Raw genomic sequence first — 18,208 nt, 5'->3', positions numbered from 1 at the left:
GCTACTAGGGACGCAAAGGCCAGAACACCGGCCTCTTCCGCCTCCTGCACTCCCGGCTCCACTGCAACCCCAAATATTGCGAGTCCCCAGCCTGGATTGACCCTGGATCCTACCACCCTCGATACCATCCTTGCTACACCCTTCCAAAACTCCCCCAGCGCTGGGCATGCCCAGAACGTATGGACATGGTTTGCTGGGCCCCCAGAGCACCTAACACTCCTGTCCTCACTCCCAAAAAACGACTCATCCTTGTCCCGGTCATATGAGCCCTATGCAGCACCTTAAACTGTATGAGGCTAAGCCTCGCACATGAAGAGGAGGAGTTCACCCTTTCCAGGGCATCCGCCCACGTCCTCCTCTCAATCTCCTCACCCAGCTCCTCCTCCCATTTACCTTTTCAGCTCCTCCACCGAGGCCTCGTCTACCTCCTGCATCACCTGTTACGCTTCCGAGATCCTCCCCTCGTCAACCCACACCCTCGAGAGCACTCTGTCCTGGACCCCACGCGGCGGCAGCAGAGGGAACCCTGCCATCTGCTGCCTGACAAACGCCCTTACTTGCATGTACCTAAAGGTGTTCCCCGGGGGGAGCCCAAACTTCCCTTCCAGCTCACCCAGGCTTGCGAACTTCCCATCTATGAACGGGTCCCCCAGCCTCCTGACACCTGCCCTGTGCCAATTCAGGAACCCGCCATCAATTCTCCCCGGAACATACCGGTGGTTCCCCTGTATCAGGGACCCCATCGAGGCCCCCACCTCCCCCCTGTCTGTATATTCCTTTTGCAGGCTCTCTGCATCCTCCTCAAAACTTGCTTTACTTACCTGTCTTTGTATCATCATTAAATTTGGCTACAATTTAGTTTGTCCCTTCATCCCAGTCAGTAATATAGTTCACATCCCAACACTGATCCCTGAAGCACTCCACTAGTTAGTTTGCCAATCTGAAAATGATCCATTTATCTCGGCTTTCTGTTGCCCATTAGTTAGCTAATCCTCTATACTGATATATCACCTCCTGGCTACAGTGTCTTTTATCTTGTGCAGTAACTTTTTATGTGGTACCTTATTGAATGCCTTTTTCAAATACCTTTGTTTGTGCGGAGTCTGCATGTTCTCCCTGTGTCTGCACACGTTTCCACCGGGTGCTCCGGTTTCCTCCCACAAGTCCTGAAAGGTAATTTGTACATTCTGAATTCTCCCTGTTTACCCGAACAGGCGCCAGAGTGTGGCGACTAGGGGCTTTTCTCAGTAACTTCATTGCAGTGTTAATGTAAGCCTACTTGTGATAATAAAGATTATTATTAATTATTATTACTTTTGAAATGAGATTTTTGCAATTTTCCAATCCGCTGGGACCTTTCCAGAATCTGGGGGATTCTGGAAGATTACAACCAATGCATCCACTATCTCTGCTTCCACTTCCTTTAAGACCCAAGGATATGGGCCGTCCAGACGAGGGAACCTGTCAGCCTTTAGTCCCATTGGTTTTCCTGTTGTATTTTCTCCAATGAATTATGGAATCCCTAAAGTTCAGGAGGATGTTCAGCCCATCGAGTCTGCAACAGTCCTCTGAAGGAGTACCCCACCCAGGCCTACACACCTGCCTGGTCCCCGTAACTTCACCTAACCTTTTTTGGACACTAAGGAGCAATTTAGCATGGCCAAGCCACCTAACCGACACATCTTTGGAATGTGGGAGGAAGCTGGAGCATTTGGAGGACACCCACGCAGACAAGGGGAGGAGGGGGGTTTGCGAAACGTACAAACCACACACAGTCACTCAAGGTCGGAATTGAACCCGGGTCCCTGGCGTTTTGAAGCAGTAGTGCTGACCACTGGGTCACCATGTTGCCCAACAGTGATTGTTTTGAGTTCCTCTCACATTATTTGCCTCTTGGTTTTCTAATGTTCTCGGGATGCTTTTTGTGTCTTTTACTTTGAAGGCAGGTGAAAAATACTTGTTCAAAATCTCTGCCATCTGCCATTTCCTTGTTTCACATTATTAATTCCCCAGTCTCACCTGGCAAGGGTACATTGAGTACTTCAGCTACTCTTTTTTTTTATATACCTGTAGACGCTTTCACTGTTTTTCTATTTATTGCTAGTTTTCTCTCATACTCTGATTTCTCCCTCTTCATTTATTTTTAGTCCGTGTTTGATGGTTGCCAGATTTTTCCAATCTTTTCGGCTACCACAAATATTTGAAGCATTGTACAACTTTTCTTTCAATTGAATACCATCCTTAACTTAGTTAGCCAGGGATTATTCAACCTTCTTGTAAAGTGTTTATTTCTCAATAGAATGTACCTTTGTTCAGTATTATGAAACAAATTGCCATTGGTTTTCTACTATCTCACTTTTTAACCGATATTCCCAATCCACTTTAGCCATCGTTGTCCTCATAACTTTGTAAATGTGTTTATTTATTTATTTATTTATTTATTTCCAATTAAGGAGTAATTCAGCATGGCCAATCCACCTAACCCGCACATCTTTTGGTTGTGGGGGTGAAACCCACGCAGACACGGGGAGAATGTGAAAACTGCACACGGACAGTGACCTAGGGCCGGGATTCGAACCCGGGTCCTCAGCGCCGCAGCCCCAGTGCTATCCACTGTGCTACATGCCACCCAAACGTATTTATGTATGTTTAAGACGCTAGTTTCAGATCCAAATTCCTCACCCTCAAATTGAATGTGAAATTCTATCATGTTATGGTCACCATTCTGTACAGAAACTTTACCCATGAGGTCATTCATTAATCCTGTCTCATTACACATTAGCATGTATATGTTGGCTTGTTTTCAGTTTGGTTTCAGAATGTATTGTTTTAAGAAACTTTCTTGAATACATTCTCTGAACTCATCCTCAAGGTGACTTTTCCCAATTTGATTTGCCTACTCAATATTAAGATTAAAATCTCTCTCACAATTATTGTTATGCTTTTCTTACAAACTCTCATTATTCCTTGAATTATATTCTGTCCTACAGTGTAGTAACAAAATTGGTTCTGAAAGGATTAGTAGCGCTCAAGATAAATACGACATTGACCCCAACATTTGCACTCTAGGCTGCTGAAATGAGTCGGAGAGAAGATAGCAAAGATTCTGACTAAAATTTTTCAGTGCTGTGGTGTGGGACAGTAAACTAGCCAGTGTAACACCCAGGTTCAACGAGAGTGAGGAGGGTAAACAAGGTAACAGGAGAGCAGACAATCTAATGCCCGTGTTGCAAATGGCAGAGGCCAGAACTGACAAAAACAAGTCACGCTGAATTGAAAGATATTATGACAGGAAAACAAAAAGAGGGAAAATGGATCTTGTTCTGATTGGAGAAAGGTTTCAAGTGGCATACACAGGTGTAATGGTAATATCACTGGATTAACAATCCAGAGGCCCAGGCTAATGTTATGGGAAAATGGATTCAAATCCCACTACGGCAGCTGGTGGAATTTAAATTCAATTAATAAAATCTGGAATTGAAAACTAGTCTCGGTAATGGTGACCAGTGAAACTATCATCAATTGTTGTAAAAACCCATGGGATTCATGAATGCCCTTTTAGGGAAGGAAATCTGCCATCCTTGCCCAGTCTGGTCTATATGTGACTCCAGACACACAGCAATCTGGTTGACTCGTGACTGCTGTCTGAAATGGCTCAGCAAACCACTCAATTCAAGGGAAATTAGGGATGGGCAATAAATGCCCCAGGGGGTAGGTGCTTGAGGTGAAATGCCCCAGAGGGTATGACATACCATAGGGGGTGGGTAATGGAAGTGAAATACCCCAGAGGGTGTGAAATACCCGAGGGGTGGGTAATGGAAGTGAAATACCCCAGAGGGTGTGAAATACCCGAGGGGTGGGTAATGGAAGTGAAATACCCCAGAGAGTGTGAAATACCCCAAGGGGGTGGGTGCTGGGAGTGACATACCCCAGGCGGTGGGTGCTGGGAGTGACATACCCCAGGCGGTGGGTGCTGGGCGTGACATATCCCAAGGGGTAGGTGCTAGGCTCATTTTGGTTTCTAGTGTATAAATGTGTTTTGGACTCGGATCGGTTCATGTATTAAATGATCTGAGCTGCTCGCAGAAAAATACTTTTCACTGTACCTTGGTATACGTGACAATAAACAAATCCAAATCCAATTGACTGATCACAAAGCAGGAGCTTTGTCAAAGTGAGGAAGAATGTAAACTCTGGAAAATGTGGACAGAGTGGGCAGAGGTATGTGAATAACTGAGACCAGACGTTTCTGGGGATAAGTCAAGAATCGGGCTTGTATGCTTCATGGACGGCTCTGAAGTAGCACCTTCATTGCACCTTTTGAAGGAAATTTGGATAGATTTGCGGAAATAGCAAAGCAATTCGATTGCTTTAGGTAAAGATCCAGCACGAATATAATGGTCTGAATGAGCTCCTGCTTTGTCTTGTATTTCAGCAGGGTGTACATCGTGTGTTAGTCCAACTGGCTCATTCACAGATACTGCCCAGTTGAGTTGCAGAGATCATTCTACAGGTAAATTAGCACCTTTATCTCATTTTGTAGGTTATTAATTCTCACCCCTTGAACTGTTTGACCAATTTCAATGTGTAGGAAAGGCTGCACCTCCACAGCATGCTTAGTAAATAGAGCACAAAGTGGGTGGAGCTGAAGCCAAAGATCAGCTATGATCGTATTGAATGGCGGAGCAGGCTTGACTGGTGGTATGTTATCATCCTACTCTCATCCCCTGTGTTCTCTTGTCTTACTCCAATGTGGTTATGAGGATGTAGTAGTCTTTCAGTTACCTTTTTGTAGCTCTTTCATCTATCTTGTGTTCCAATATCACTGGAGGGTTTATTATAACTGCCTTATCTGTTTGAGAGCAGAATATTAAGCAGCTGTACAGAAGAGGCACAAAAGCAACATATTGGTGATTTTGACACTATGGTGAAAAGTTCTGTTTTCACCCTAGCTTTTTATTACCTAGTTTGTGGTTCTGGGAATTGAACCTTTCTCCATCATGTACAATTTTCCTGGACCAAAGCTGTTGACCAACTTTGCACAAACATCCAAGTCATCTCCTTCTCCAATATATTACCCTTCAGAACCAAGTTATAACTATCATCTCACTCCCCAAATTCACATTTAATTTTAGTTGTTGTTGGTGTTGGTCTGTGAGTCCATGTTATTGATGTGTTCATTGTCACATACGGTGCGACAATTCAGAAATCTGCAATAATAATAATAATCTTTATTAGTGTCACAAGTAGGCTTACATTAACACTGCAATCAAATTACTATGAAAATCCCCTAGTCGCCACACTCCGGCACCTGTTTGGGTACACTGAGGGAGAATTCAGATTGTCCAATTTACCTAATAAGCACGTCTTTCAGGACTTGTGGGAGGAAACCGGAGCACCTTGACGAAACCTACGCAGACATTGGGAGAATGTGTAGACTCCGCACAGACAGTAATCCAAGCCGGGAATCAAACCTGGGTCCCTGGCGCTGAGTAACGTGGTCAGTAGGGCCGGTTTAGCTCAGTTGACTGGACGGCTGGTTTGTGAAGTGGAGCAATGACAACAGCGCGGGTTCAATTCCCGTACCAGCTGAGGTTATTCATGAAGGCCTTCTCAACCTTGCGCCTCGCCTGAGGTGTGGTGATTCTCAGGTTAAATCACCACCAGTCAGCTCTCCCCCCTAAAAGGGGAAAGCAGCCTAGGGTCATCTTAGATTATGATGACTTTCCTTTTCAAATTTTTTTCAAATTCTTTTTCCCCGGCACCCATTTTTACCAACCGGCGGACCTTTGGGTCCCTTGCCGGCTGACATTCACGAGACCTGCCGGTTGACGTTAGCGACCCACGCCGGCCGACCTTCGCGACACACCATTATTGCTTACTTTTAATGTGGCCGGTGAGCCTGCTTGGTCCTCATAATCTCTCTTGCTTTGTCATTCAATGTTACATGTCTGCTAAGGACTTCAGCTGACGATTTAAGTTCTCGCTGCATGCTTTGAAAAAAATCAAGAGGTTTGTCCTCGAACTCGCCATGCCTTCAAATGCCTTTGAAGATTTTAGTGTTTTAAACTACATTTGCCAGTACTCCCCTGAATATAACACACATTGGCTTTGCATCCTAATTTGCATTAGCATAATTAAAGCCAGACCTCAAGAAACCATCTTTATACCGCTTTGTTCCCAATTTTAGTTTCTTAATTCTTTGTTCACCAGAGGCCCTTGAGCCCTGTATACAGCTCACTTCCAACGCTGATTTGACCTACTGTGGACCCTCGTGAGAAGCTCTCTCCAGCACTTTTAGTTGTGATATCCTGGTTTGTTTGTGTCTCTGCCCCTCTCTTCCTTATTACAAAATGACCCACCTTCAGTTCTTCACGCAGTCCTGTTGCTTGCTGGTAGCTACAAAATGGAGGAAGCTCACCTCTTTGATTTTGCACCCAAAGCATTGACGTACAGGGCACATCAGTGTATGTGTTGGGCGTTTGGCCTTCTCTCTGCCACTGCCTCTGGTGGAAAGACTCCATCGTTTGTATTTAAAGGCCAGTCATGGCTGACATTCTTTTTGTTACTTTGAAACTTTATTTCCAATACCTGATTTTTCCAAGTTCATGACTTTTTACTGCTGAAAATTAAAACAATTTCAGTTGAACATGTGGAACATTACATTTACATACAAGCTTTGTTTTAAATATTTTCTAATTTCTTTAGAAATGTAAACAATTATAGAAAAATGTACAATCTTGTTTTTACTTACTACGACTTTAGAGGAGATGAAGTAACTTGCCAAACGCACACAATGTCACACTTTGAAATGAAATGAAATGAAAATCGCTTATTGTCACGAGTAGACTTCAATGAAGTTACTGTGAAAAGCCCCTAGTCGCCACATTCCGGCGCCTGTTCGGGGAGGCTGTTACGGGAATCGAACCATGCTGCTGGCCTGCTTGCAAAGCCAGCGATTTAGCCCAGTGTGCTAAACAGCCCCTACTGGTTCCACTGCATTGCCCGATACAAATATCTAAGTCATCTCCTTCTCCATTCTCACCAAAAGCACTTACTTCCTGATTTCCAGAGAGTGGCAACACAAGTGATGTCTGTGTAGGTTTCTTCTAGCATTCACATGTCAGCCCTATTGACTAGCCTCGTTTGATCAGTATTCCTCGCCGACAAACCTGGCCTGGCTTCCTCTCACTGCATCCACCCCAGTCACAGACTACTTCATGTCGTGGGAGGGCAAGTGGACATTGTGGCAGCCGTTGAACAGATTACCACGGAGCAGCAGGTTGCATACAGCTGATCGACAGCGGGGGACGAGCCGAGCAGTGCGCAAAGGATGAGCACTTGAGCGGAGCTCTAAGCTGGGGCCACCCCTGTTAGAATTGCGCGTCCACATGGACGCCCATCAGCCCAGTCTCGTGCTGCCCACCCACTCAAACACTGCAAACAATCGGGGTCTGCCCTAGGCTGGCATTCTTAAACGCAGGTCGCAGCAGTTGGGGGCGACTTCCCGCTATCAGCAACGCCACAACTGATCGCTCCACGACCCTCCTGACACCTGCCCGTGACCCACCCGTGGGTCGCGACCCTGAGTTTGGAAAAAACCTGAGGTTGTGAAAGGTGCTATATAAATGCAGGTCTTGCTGAACTGCAACAGTGTAAGATAGTGAATAACAAGGCTATATCAGGGGTTGATAATACCTCTGTTAGACATTAAAAACTGGCAACTAACTTCAATCCTGGCCATTCACACAGTATATCGATTTCATTGCTGCATTATGGCTTTTCACTGCTGGATATCTGAAATCACAAGGGGTTGTAGAAATACAAATACAAAATCCTATTTTGAAGTTACCTGAAGGTTTAGATTGTGTTATTTTTGTTTCAGCTTTGTTAAGGCATGTTGGGCGGGATTTACTGAACAACCCGTCGCGTGTTTTCCGACGGCGGAGGCAGCTTGCCAGCGGGATTTTCTGGTCCCGTCGTTAGGACATAGAACATAGAACAGTACAGCACAGAACAGGCCCTTCGGCCCTCGATGTTGTGCCGAGCAATGATCACCCTACTCAAACCCACGTATCCACCCTATACCCGTAACCCAACACCCCCCCCCCCCCCCCCCCAACCTTACTTTTTAGGACACTACGGGCAATTTAGCATGTCCAATCCACCTAACCCGCACATCTTTGGACTGTGGGAGGAAACCGGAGCACCCGGAGGAAACCCACGCACACACGGGGAGGACGTGCAGACTCCGCACAGACAGTGACCCAGCCGGGAATCGAACCTGGGACCCTGGAGCTGTGAAGCATTTATGCTAACCACCATGCTACCGTGCTGCCTACGTGTTGTCAATGGGATTTCCCGTTGGTTGCACCCCTCATTGCCGGGAAAGCCGTGCGCTATCGGTGGGACCGGAATATCCCGCAGGCGTGAACAGCTGGTAAATTCTGTCCTTTATCTGCAAAGTTTTCATTTAGTTTTCATAATGGTGATTGAAGTCTTGATTGTACATTATTTTTAAAAATAAATTTAGAATACCCAATTCACTTTTTCCAATTAAGGGGCAATTTAGTGTGGCCAATCCACCTACCCTGCACATATTTAGGTTGTGGGTCGAAACCCACGCAAACACGGGAGCATGTACAAACACCTGGGTCAGTGACCCAGAGCCGGGATCGAACCTGGGACCTCGGCGCCGTGAAGCACCACCATTAACTACTGCGCCACCGTGCTGCCCATCTGATTGTACATTCTACTACTGAATATGGGTGTTGCCAGTTTTCAACCTAGTTTTAGCCTTTCCCTCATGATCGCATAAGTAAGTGGACTGCCTCGGGGTGTGCCTATATAGTCCAGTATCTAACTATATGATTGGGCAACCCAGGGTGTAACAAAAGTACCTCCTGAAGATTTGAACTAAATATTCATGCCGATCTTGCATTTAGCCTCTCCAATCTTTTGAAAGATAGACAGAAAATGTGTGGTAAGACGAAACCAAATACAAATCATTAAGAAGCTTTATTTTACAGGGAATGATAATGCGGGTGATAATGTTCAAACTCACTGAATTCCAGTCAGTTTATATTTGTGTAACAATACAAAACGACAAACCTGCTACAATTCCCCACATTGATGTGACACCCTGCGTGATTTTAAACAAAATATTCTTTAATTGCTTTCCTGCTGCTGATCCTCCTCTTGGCCTCTGCTGGACCAGATTGGCTTCACTGCTATTTAATTGATCTTGTTGTCCTTCACAACTCAAAACCAGGCTTATGGCAGGTGAAAAAAAAAAAGTTTGACATAGTCCCAGATGACCATAGGCTGCTTTCCCCTTTTGAAGAGGAGAGCTGACTAGTGGTGATTTAACCTGTGGATCACCACACTTCAGGTGAGGGGCAAGGTTGAATAATCTCAACCGTTACGGGAATTGGCCTCGTTCTGCATCAAGAACCAGCTATCCAGCCAACTGAGCTAAACTGGTAACCAGGCGGCATCCAACTGAATGCCCAAGACCTACCACCATTTTTGATGTGAGGTATTTATTCACAGTTGAGTCAGGCTAATAAATTGTTTATCATTTGTAATTTTTGGGGAAACCAAATCAAAAAAACCTAGCTTGTTAGCATTTTAACCGCATGGTCACCTCATTCACATTCAATGTCGTTTTTAAAAGAAAAGTTGTGAATACACTGAGATCTTTAATGGCAGCTTTTCCCCAAAATACTTTGTGGGGGAAATGGTTAAAATAGTAAAATGTGGACACTTGCTGATTCTCAGGACAATACAAGTCATGTCCTTTGAATGGGAACTATCAAGCTACTTTTAATTGTCAGTCCCATTTTTAATGGTGTTTCATTCAGTGTTGATACGTGATCATTTGCTATAACAATCTAAAGTAAATAAATAGGTTTGGCTCATTTATTTGTAAAGGTCATTTATCCCTTTGCCGATGCTTAGCAATATTGTTCTTCAGTTCAAAAAATTTGGCAGTAGGTCTTCTTGAGCCTCTTTGACAATAGTCTAACTCATTTCATCGTATTCTTGTTGTAGGTAGAAAACTTCCTCAGAAAGGTAACCAGCGTAGAGCTGCACTGCAGGAAGATCGGGTCAAGGAGCAGAGGACAGCACTGAAAGAACAACAGAAGCACAGCTCTGCTCGAAGAAAGCTGTCCACAGAGACAGCTAACAGGAGGTACAGTGTTGCTCGTGTTGTGCAAGAGGGTCCTCTACTCTGCAAACCAACTAGCTGTCCAGGCCTACAGTGAACCCCTGCAGTTCATAGAAGAATCATAGAATACCTACAGGGCAGAAGGAGGCCATTCAGCCTATCAGGTCTGCACCTACCCTCTGGGGAGGAGGAGGGAGGGGGGCCTGCATGGCCTCTCCCCTCCTCTCTCTTTCCCCATGCTTCGTTTTGTGATTCCCTTGAGTTTCTTTCTCTTTTCCCCCCGCCCAACAGTGATTGGGGGTGGAGGGGGGGGGGGGGGGGGGGGGGGGGGGGTGGGGTGGAGAGATGGAGAGATGACCAGGAAAGACACACACAAGATTATTATATTATACCCTCTCCTCTCTCCCGTGTGTTTCTGTGTGTGTGTGTATGTGTGTCTTCCTTTGTCTCTGATTAGATGAGCTCTGTGCACCACTTTGAACTGCACGAGGCTTAGTCTAGTGCAGGAGGAGGTGGAGTTCACCCTGTTCCGTGCTTCGCTTGAAAGTATCTAACCCACTTCCGTACCCAATTCGTCCTCCCATTTTCGTCTGGCTTCGTCCAGCGGTAGTCTTGCCCTATCCAGAAACCGTCTGTATATGTTCCCATAGTGTCGTCCTGTCTTTCCCCCCCCCTCCTTAATGTCCGTGTTGATTAGTTTCTCTAGTAGTGTGTCTCTCGGGGCCCTGGGATATCTTGCCATCTCCTTGCGGAGAAAACGTTTAATTTGGAGGTGCACGAGTTCCTGTCCTGTCGGTAGGCTCAAGTCCTCCATCAGTTCGTCCAAGGTCACGAGCCTGTCCTCTACGTAAAAGTCCCTGACTGCCAGCATCCCCCGTCCTGTCTCCATTTTTTAAAGGTGGCGTCAAGCATGGCTGGTGGGAATTTTGGATTTCCGGAGATGCGGGCCATGGGAGACATGCTGGTTAAACCCAAATGCTGCCTCATTTGATTCCACGTTTTCAGTGTGGCTACTGCCACTAGGCAGAATGTGTACTTTGTTGGGGGGGGGGAATGGGAGCGTTGCCTTGGCAAGGGCTCGGCGGGTCGGTCCCTTGGAGGAGGACTCCTTCAGCCTTACCCATTCCGTGATTGGTTCTCTTATCCATCCCCTCACCACGTCGGCTGTGCCCGCCCAGTGGTTGTACTGTAGTTTTGGCAGGACCAAACCGCCCATATTTTTCCTCCTCTGCAGATTCTTACCCTCCCCCCACACACACACACATACACAAACGTCATGATCATTTTGTCTACTTTGTGGAAAAAGGCCTTGAGGATGAAGATCGGTATGGATCTCCAGGAAGAGGAACCTCGACTCACATTCATTTTGATCGTCTACACTCTCCCTGTCGGGGAAAGCTGGGATGCATCCCATCTCTGTCGGTCCGTTAAAAATCCCTCTACCAGACTGGTCGGATTCCACTTTGATGGGCTATCTGGATCCCCAGATAGTGGAATTTGTTTTGAGCTAGTTTGAATGATAGTCTCTCCTCCATTCGGGTTCACCAAGAATGCCTCGCTTGTGCCCGAGGAGGCTCCAAACACTTCCAGAAGTTGCATGATTGCTTTCAGGCCGTTCTGTGGGTCCGAGACGTAGAGGAGCAAGTCATCCACATAGACGACACTCTGTGCTCTCTGCCCCTATTTGGATGCCCTTTCAGCTTTTCATGTCTCGCAGGGCAATTGCCAGGGGTTCAATTGCCAGGGCGAACAGGAGCGGGGGTAGTGGGCATCCCTGCCTTGTGCCTCTGTGTAGCTGGAAATATTTTTTAAAAAAATTTTTTATTCAAACTTTTCACGTATTAGAAATAACAGAAAGGAAAAATAGAACCCCAAGAAGAACAAAAGTGCATAAGTAAACAAATAAACGTTAACCAGTAAATCATAGTAAATCCCCAACCAAACACAAACACCCCCCCCCCCCCCCCCCCCGGTTGCTGCTGCTGCTGACCATCTCCGAACGCTCCACCAGGAAGTCTAGGAAAGGCTGCCACCGCCTGAAGAATCCTTGCACAGATCCCCTTTAGGCAAATTTCACCTTCTCCAATTTAATAAACCCTGCCATGTCGTTAATCCAGGATTCCACGATTGGGGGCCTCGCATCCTTCCACTGAAGCAGAATCCTTCGCCGGGCTACCAGGGACGCAAAGACCAGAATACCGGCCTCTTTCGCCTCCTGCACTCCCGGCTCATCTGACACCCCAAATATTTGGAGCCCCCAGCTTGGCTTAACCCTGGAATTCACTACCCTTGACACCGTCCTCGCTACGCCCCTCCAGAACTCCTCCAACGCTGGACATGCCCAGAACATGTGGGTGTGGTTTTCTGGACTCCCCGAATACCTCACGCATCTGTCCTCACTCCCAAAAAAAGTCTCAGCATTGTCCCGGTCATGTGCGCCCTGTGCAGCACCTTAAATTGTATCAGGCTGAGCCTCGTGCAAGAGGAGGAAGAGTTTACCCTTTCAAGGGCATCCGCCCACGTACCCTCGTCGATCTCCTCCCCCAGCTCCTCCTCCCACTTACCTTTTAACTCCTCTGCCGAGGCCTCCTCCTCCTCCTGCATCACCTGATAAGTTGCCGAGATCCTACCATCTCCAACCCACCGCCCCGAAAGCACCCTGTCCTGGACCCTGCACAACGGCAGCAGCGGAAACTCCACCACCTGACACCTAACGAACGCCCTTATCTGCATGTACCTGAAGGCAGGGGGAGCCCAAATTTCACATCCAGCTCCACAAGGCTCGCAAACTTCCCGTCAATGAACAGGTCCCCCATCCTCCTAATACCTGTCCTGTACCAGCTCTGGAACCCCCCATCCATTTTCCCCGGGACAAACCGATGGTTCTCCCGTATCGGGGACCACACCGAAGCCCCCCACCTCTTTCCTGTGACGTCTCCATTACCTCGTCGGAGGAAGCGGCAGCGGTGCCGTCACCAGCACCCCCAGGCTCGTGCCCACACAGGACGCCATTTCCATCCTCTTCCATGCCGCCCCTCCCCCTCCATTACCCACTTGCGTACCATCGCCACGTCGGCAGCCCAGTAGTACCTGCAGAGGTTAGCCAACACCCCCCCCCCCCCCCCCCCCCGGTCCCTGCTCCGCTCCAGAAACACCCTTCTCACCCTCGGGGTCTTCTTCGCCCACACAAACCCCATAATACTCCTGTTAACCCGCTTAAAGAAGGCCTTGGGGATCAGGATGGGGAGGCATTGAAACGAAAACAAAAACCTCGGGAGCACCGTCATTTTAACCGACTGCACCCTACCCGCCAGGGAGAGCGGCAGCATAACCCACCTTTTGAACTCCTCCCCCATTTGCTCCACCAGCCTCGTTAAGTTGAGCTTATGCAGGGTCCCCCAGCTTCTAGCCACCTGAACCCCCAGGTATCTAAAACTCCTTTCTGCCCTTTTAGCGGAAGCTCACCAATCCCCCTCTGCTGGTCTCCCGGGTGCACCACGTACAGCTCGCTCTTCCCTAAGTTGAGCTTATACCCGGAGAAATCCCCAAACTCCCTAAGGATCCTCATCACCTCTGGCATTCCCCCCACCTGGTCCGCCATGTACAGTAGCAGATCGTCCGCATATAACGAAACGCGGTGGTCCCCCCCCCCCCCCCCCCCCCCCCCCGCACCAACCCCCTCCAGTTCCTAGACTCCCTCTAAGCCATGGCCAAGGGCTCAATCGCCAGCGCAAAGAGCAGGGGGGATAGAGGGCACCCATGCCTTGTTCCTCGATAGAGCCAGAAATATTCCGACCTCCTCCTGTTCGTGGCCACACTCGCCATCGGGGCTTCATACAACAGCCTCACCCAGTTAACGAACCCCTCCCTGAACCCAAACCTCCTCAACACCTCCCACAGGTACACCCACTCCACCCTATCGAAGGCCTTCTCCGCGTCCATAGCCGCCACTATCTCCGCCTCCCCCTCCACCGCCGGCATCATAATTACATTCAGGAGCCTACATACGTTGGTTTTCAACTGCATCCCTTTCACAAAAACAGTCTGATCCTCGTGTATGACCCCCGGGACACGGTCCTCGATCCTCATGGCCAATATCTTTGCTAGAAGTTTCGCATCCACATTAAGGAGCGAGATCGGCCTATACGACCCACACTGTAAGGGGTCCTTGTCCTGCTTCAGAATGAGGGAGATCAGCGCCCTCGACATTGTCGGGGGCAGGAACCCCTCCTCCCGTGCCTCGTTGAAAGTCCTTGCGGACCAAATAGGTCAACGTACTTCCTATAGAATTCCACCGGGAACCCATCTGGCCCCGGTGTCTTCCCCACCTGCATACTACAAGTCCCTTGACCAGTTCCTCCAACCCAGCCCCGCCACCTGCCCCTCCTCTACCTTCGGGAACCTCAGCCGGTCCAGAAACCGGCGCAGCCCCCGCTCCTCCGATGGGGGCTCAGACCGATACAGTCGTTCGTACAAGTCCCTGAAGACCCCATTAATACCCACCGCACTTTGCACCGTGCTCCCCCCATTCTCCCTCGCTGCCTCCCGCTTCCGAAGCTGGTGTGCCAGCATCCGGCTAGCCTTCTCTCCCCTCGTACACCGCCCCTTGTGCCTTCCTCCACTGCACCTCCGCCTTCCTGGTGGTCAACAGGTCAAACTCGGCCTGGAGGCTACGCCGCTCCTTAAGTAATCCCTCCTCAGGGGCTTCTGAGTACCTCCTATCCACCCTTATCATCTCCCCCACTAGCCTCTCCCTCTCTCTCCTCTCCTTCCCCTCTTTGTGTGCCCTGATGGAGATCAGCTCTCCCCTGACCATTGCCTTCAGCGCCTCCCAGACCACCCCGACCTGCACCTCCCCATTATCATTGGCCTCCAGGTATCTCTCTATACACCCCCGGACCCGCCCGCACACCTCCTCATCTGCTAACAACCCCACCTTCAAGCGCCACAGCGGGCGCTGGTCCCTCTCCTTCCCCAGCACGAGGTCCACCCAATGCGGCGCATGGTCAGAGATGGCTATCGCCGAATACTCCCCACCCCCTCCCGAAGCGGGCCCCCATCCCCATTTCCAGCCACTGACGCCCACAGGCTTATACCTGCGAACCCACCCAACAGACAGAGAAGAAACATTGCCCAACCTAACCACAAAAATCCCCCCAAAACACAACACAACAGTCCCATCGATCCTCCCTCAGCTACCCCTCGTCCCCGACCCTCAATCCGAGTCCAGCTTTTCGGCCTGAATAAAGGTCCACGCCTCCTCCGGCGTCTCAAAATGACGTGCGGTCCCTGTAGGTGACCCACAGTCGTGCCGGCTGCAACATGCTGAACTTCACCCCTCTCCGGTGCAGCACCGCCTTAGCCCGATTGTATCCGGCCCGCTTCTTAGCCACCTCCACGCTTCAGTCCTGATAAATCCGGAACTCTGCGTTCTCCCACCTGCTGCTCCGCTCTTTCTTGGCCCACCTTAACACACATTCTCTGTTCGCGAACCCGTGGAACCGCACCACCGCCCGCGGCTAGCTGGGCTTGGACCACCTCGCCAGCACTCGATGAGCCCCCTTCAGCTCCAGGGGCCCCTGAAAGGCCCCCGCACCCATCAGCGTGTTCAACATGGTGACCACATAGGCACCCACATCCGATCCAGCCCATCCGGGAGGCCCAGAATCCGCAGGTTCTTTCTTCTCGACCGGTTCTCCATGTCCTCGAGCTTCGCCTGCCATTTCTTATGGAGCGCCTCGTGCGCCTCCACCTTTACCGCTAGGCCAAGATCTCGTCCTCATTCTCCGAGACCTTTTGCCGGACCTCTCGGATCGCCGCCCCTTGGGCCGTCTGGGTCTCAAGCAGCCTGTCAATTGACGTCTTCATCGGCTCCAGCAGCTCTGCCTTCAGCTCCGTGAAGCAGCGTTGGAGAAACTCCTGCTGCTCCTGTGACCACTGTGCCCACGCTGCCTGGTCTCCACCTGCCACCATCTTGGTTTTCCTCCCTCGCATCTTTCTCTGCTCCAATCCCACTGTTTTCACCGCTCCAGTCCTGGTCCAATCCATACAGTGCCGGGGGTATATTGCTGTCCCCTTCCCACACTGGGAATCGTCGAAATAATACCGTTGGGGGCCCTAAAAAGAGCCCAAAATTCAGTTTCTAGCGGGAGCTGCTGAACGTGCGACTTAGCTCCGCATAGCCGCAACCGGAAGTCCCTGTAGCTGGAAATATTCAGAGCTGGTGGTGTTGGTCTGAACGCTCACCTTGGGGGCGTTGTACAGGAGTTTCACCCACAAGGTGAATCCCGGCCCAGCCCAAACTGCTCCTGTACCTCAAAGATGTATTTCCACTCGACTCAGTCGAAGGCCTTTTCTGCATCCAGGGAGATCATCACCTTCATCGAAGTCTGCCGGGAACCCATCGGGTCCAGGAGTCTTCGTCGCCTGCCTGGAGTTGATACTCTCCATGATCTCTCCCAGTACTATTGGTGCTTCCAGCGCCCCCCCCCCCCCCAATCTATCGACCCCGCGATTGGCATGTCCCGTCCATCGAGGAACTGTTTAATCTCCGCATCCCTGTTGGAGGGTTTCGGGAGAGTACAGCCCTCAGTAGAAGGTTTTGAACGCTCGGTTAACCTTTTTTGATCGGTTACCAGTCTGCCTCTGCAATTCTTTACCTGCGCTATCTCCCTCGTGGCTGCTTTCTCAGCTGGTGAACCAGCTGCCAGCTGGCCAGTCTTTTCCCCGTGTTCGTAGAAGGTCCCCTGTGTCTGGCGGAGTTGGTGCACTGCTTTCCTGGTGGAAAGCATGTTAAAGTCTGTTTGTAGCTTTTCCCTCTCTGTCAGAAGCTCTGCGGTTAAGGCCTCGGAGTACTTTCTGTCGATCTCCAGGATGGAGTCGATCAGTTGTTGCCTGGCCACCCTCTCGTCCCTATCTCTATGTGCCATGGAGGCTATAATCTCTCCCCTAACCACCGCTTTCAGTGCCACCCAGAACGTGGAAGGTGGGAGTGTCCCGTTCTGGTTGTTACTGATGGACTCGCCTACGGCTTCTAACATTTTCTGGCAGAAGACCTTATCGGCCAGCAAATCTATGTCTAACCTCCACGTCGGGTGTTGGCACGGCCTGGCTCCAACTCAAATCCACGTAATGTGAAGTGTGGTTGGATAAAAGAATCTAGAGTACCAATTATTTTTTTTCTAATTAAGGGGCAATTTAGCATGGCCAATCTACCTACGCAGCACAACTTTGGGTTGTGGGGGTGAGACCCACGCAGACACGGGGAGAATGTGCAAACTCCACACGGAGGATTGAACCGGGCTCCACCACGCAGTGAGGCAGCCGTGCTAATCACTGATCCGCCTGATCAGAGATAACTATTGCGGAGTATTCTGCCCTTAATATTCCTGGAAGCACCGCTTTCCCTGCTATCCTTGAGCACACTTTGTGGACTGGCGAAAAGAACGAGAATTCCTTCTTACCGTGGTCTAGGAACCGCCATGGGTCCACCGCCCCAATCTGCTCCATGAATGTTCCCAATTCCCTAGCCATGCCCATCCTTTTCCTCGATCTGGAGTTCGATCGGTCGGTCAGCGGGTCCTGTACACAATTGAAGTCTCGTCTCCCCCCCGCCCCCCCCCCCCATTATCAGTCGGTGTGTGTCAATGTCAGGGATTTCCACCATGGTCTTTTTTATGACATCTGTGTCGTCCCAGTTGGGCGCATACACATTTACCAGGACACCGCTGACCATGGCGTACTGCCCCTCTTGCTCTTTAACCGTCCTGTTTGCAATGAATCTCATCCTCTTACTAATAAATATGGCTACTCCCCTAGTCCTCATCCCGTAGCATAAATGGTAGGTCTGTCCCACTCAGCCCTTCCTTACCTGCAGTCGGTCCTTCTCCCTCAGGTGTGTCTCCTGCAGGAAGACTATGTTGGCATTCAAACTTCTTAGGTGAGCGAAGACTCTGGATCTTTTCAATGGCCGTTAAGTCACCTACATTCTATGTGATAATACTGGTGGTGGGTTGCTGTCCCCCTGTTCCTGCCGGA

The 18,208-nt window shown here is 49.5% G+C and overlaps 1 protein-coding gene across 4 annotated transcripts in view; it reads left to right on the top strand.

Moving 5' to 3' along the window:
• The window catches only part of si:ch211-222n4.2 (uncharacterized protein LOC101885505 homolog), a 57,738-nt gene that overhangs the window by 23,394 nt on the left and 16,136 nt on the right, over positions 1-18,208 (top strand). For 2 of the 4 annotated variants that reach the window (XM_038793880.1, XM_038793890.1), the window contains exons 4-5: positions 4,436-4,513; positions 10,054-10,195. In XM_038793880.1, the coding sequence (XP_038649808.1) occupies positions 4,436-4,513; positions 10,054-10,195 (220 nt within the window). The remainder of the gene's footprint in view (positions 1-4,435; positions 4,514-10,053; positions 10,196-18,208) is intronic. The other 2 variants (XM_038793899.1, XM_038793909.1) reach the window with 2 other exon arrangements.

This window comes from Scyliorhinus canicula, chromosome 1 (assembly GCF_902713615.1).
Source record: "Scyliorhinus canicula chromosome 1, sScyCan1.1, whole genome shotgun sequence".
Classification (NCBI taxonomy): Eukaryota; Metazoa; Chordata; class Chondrichthyes; order Carcharhiniformes; family Scyliorhinidae; genus Scyliorhinus; species Scyliorhinus canicula.
The sequence above is the reverse complement of the archived record's forward strand: the minus strand, read 5'-3'. Positions and strand labels throughout refer to the sequence as shown.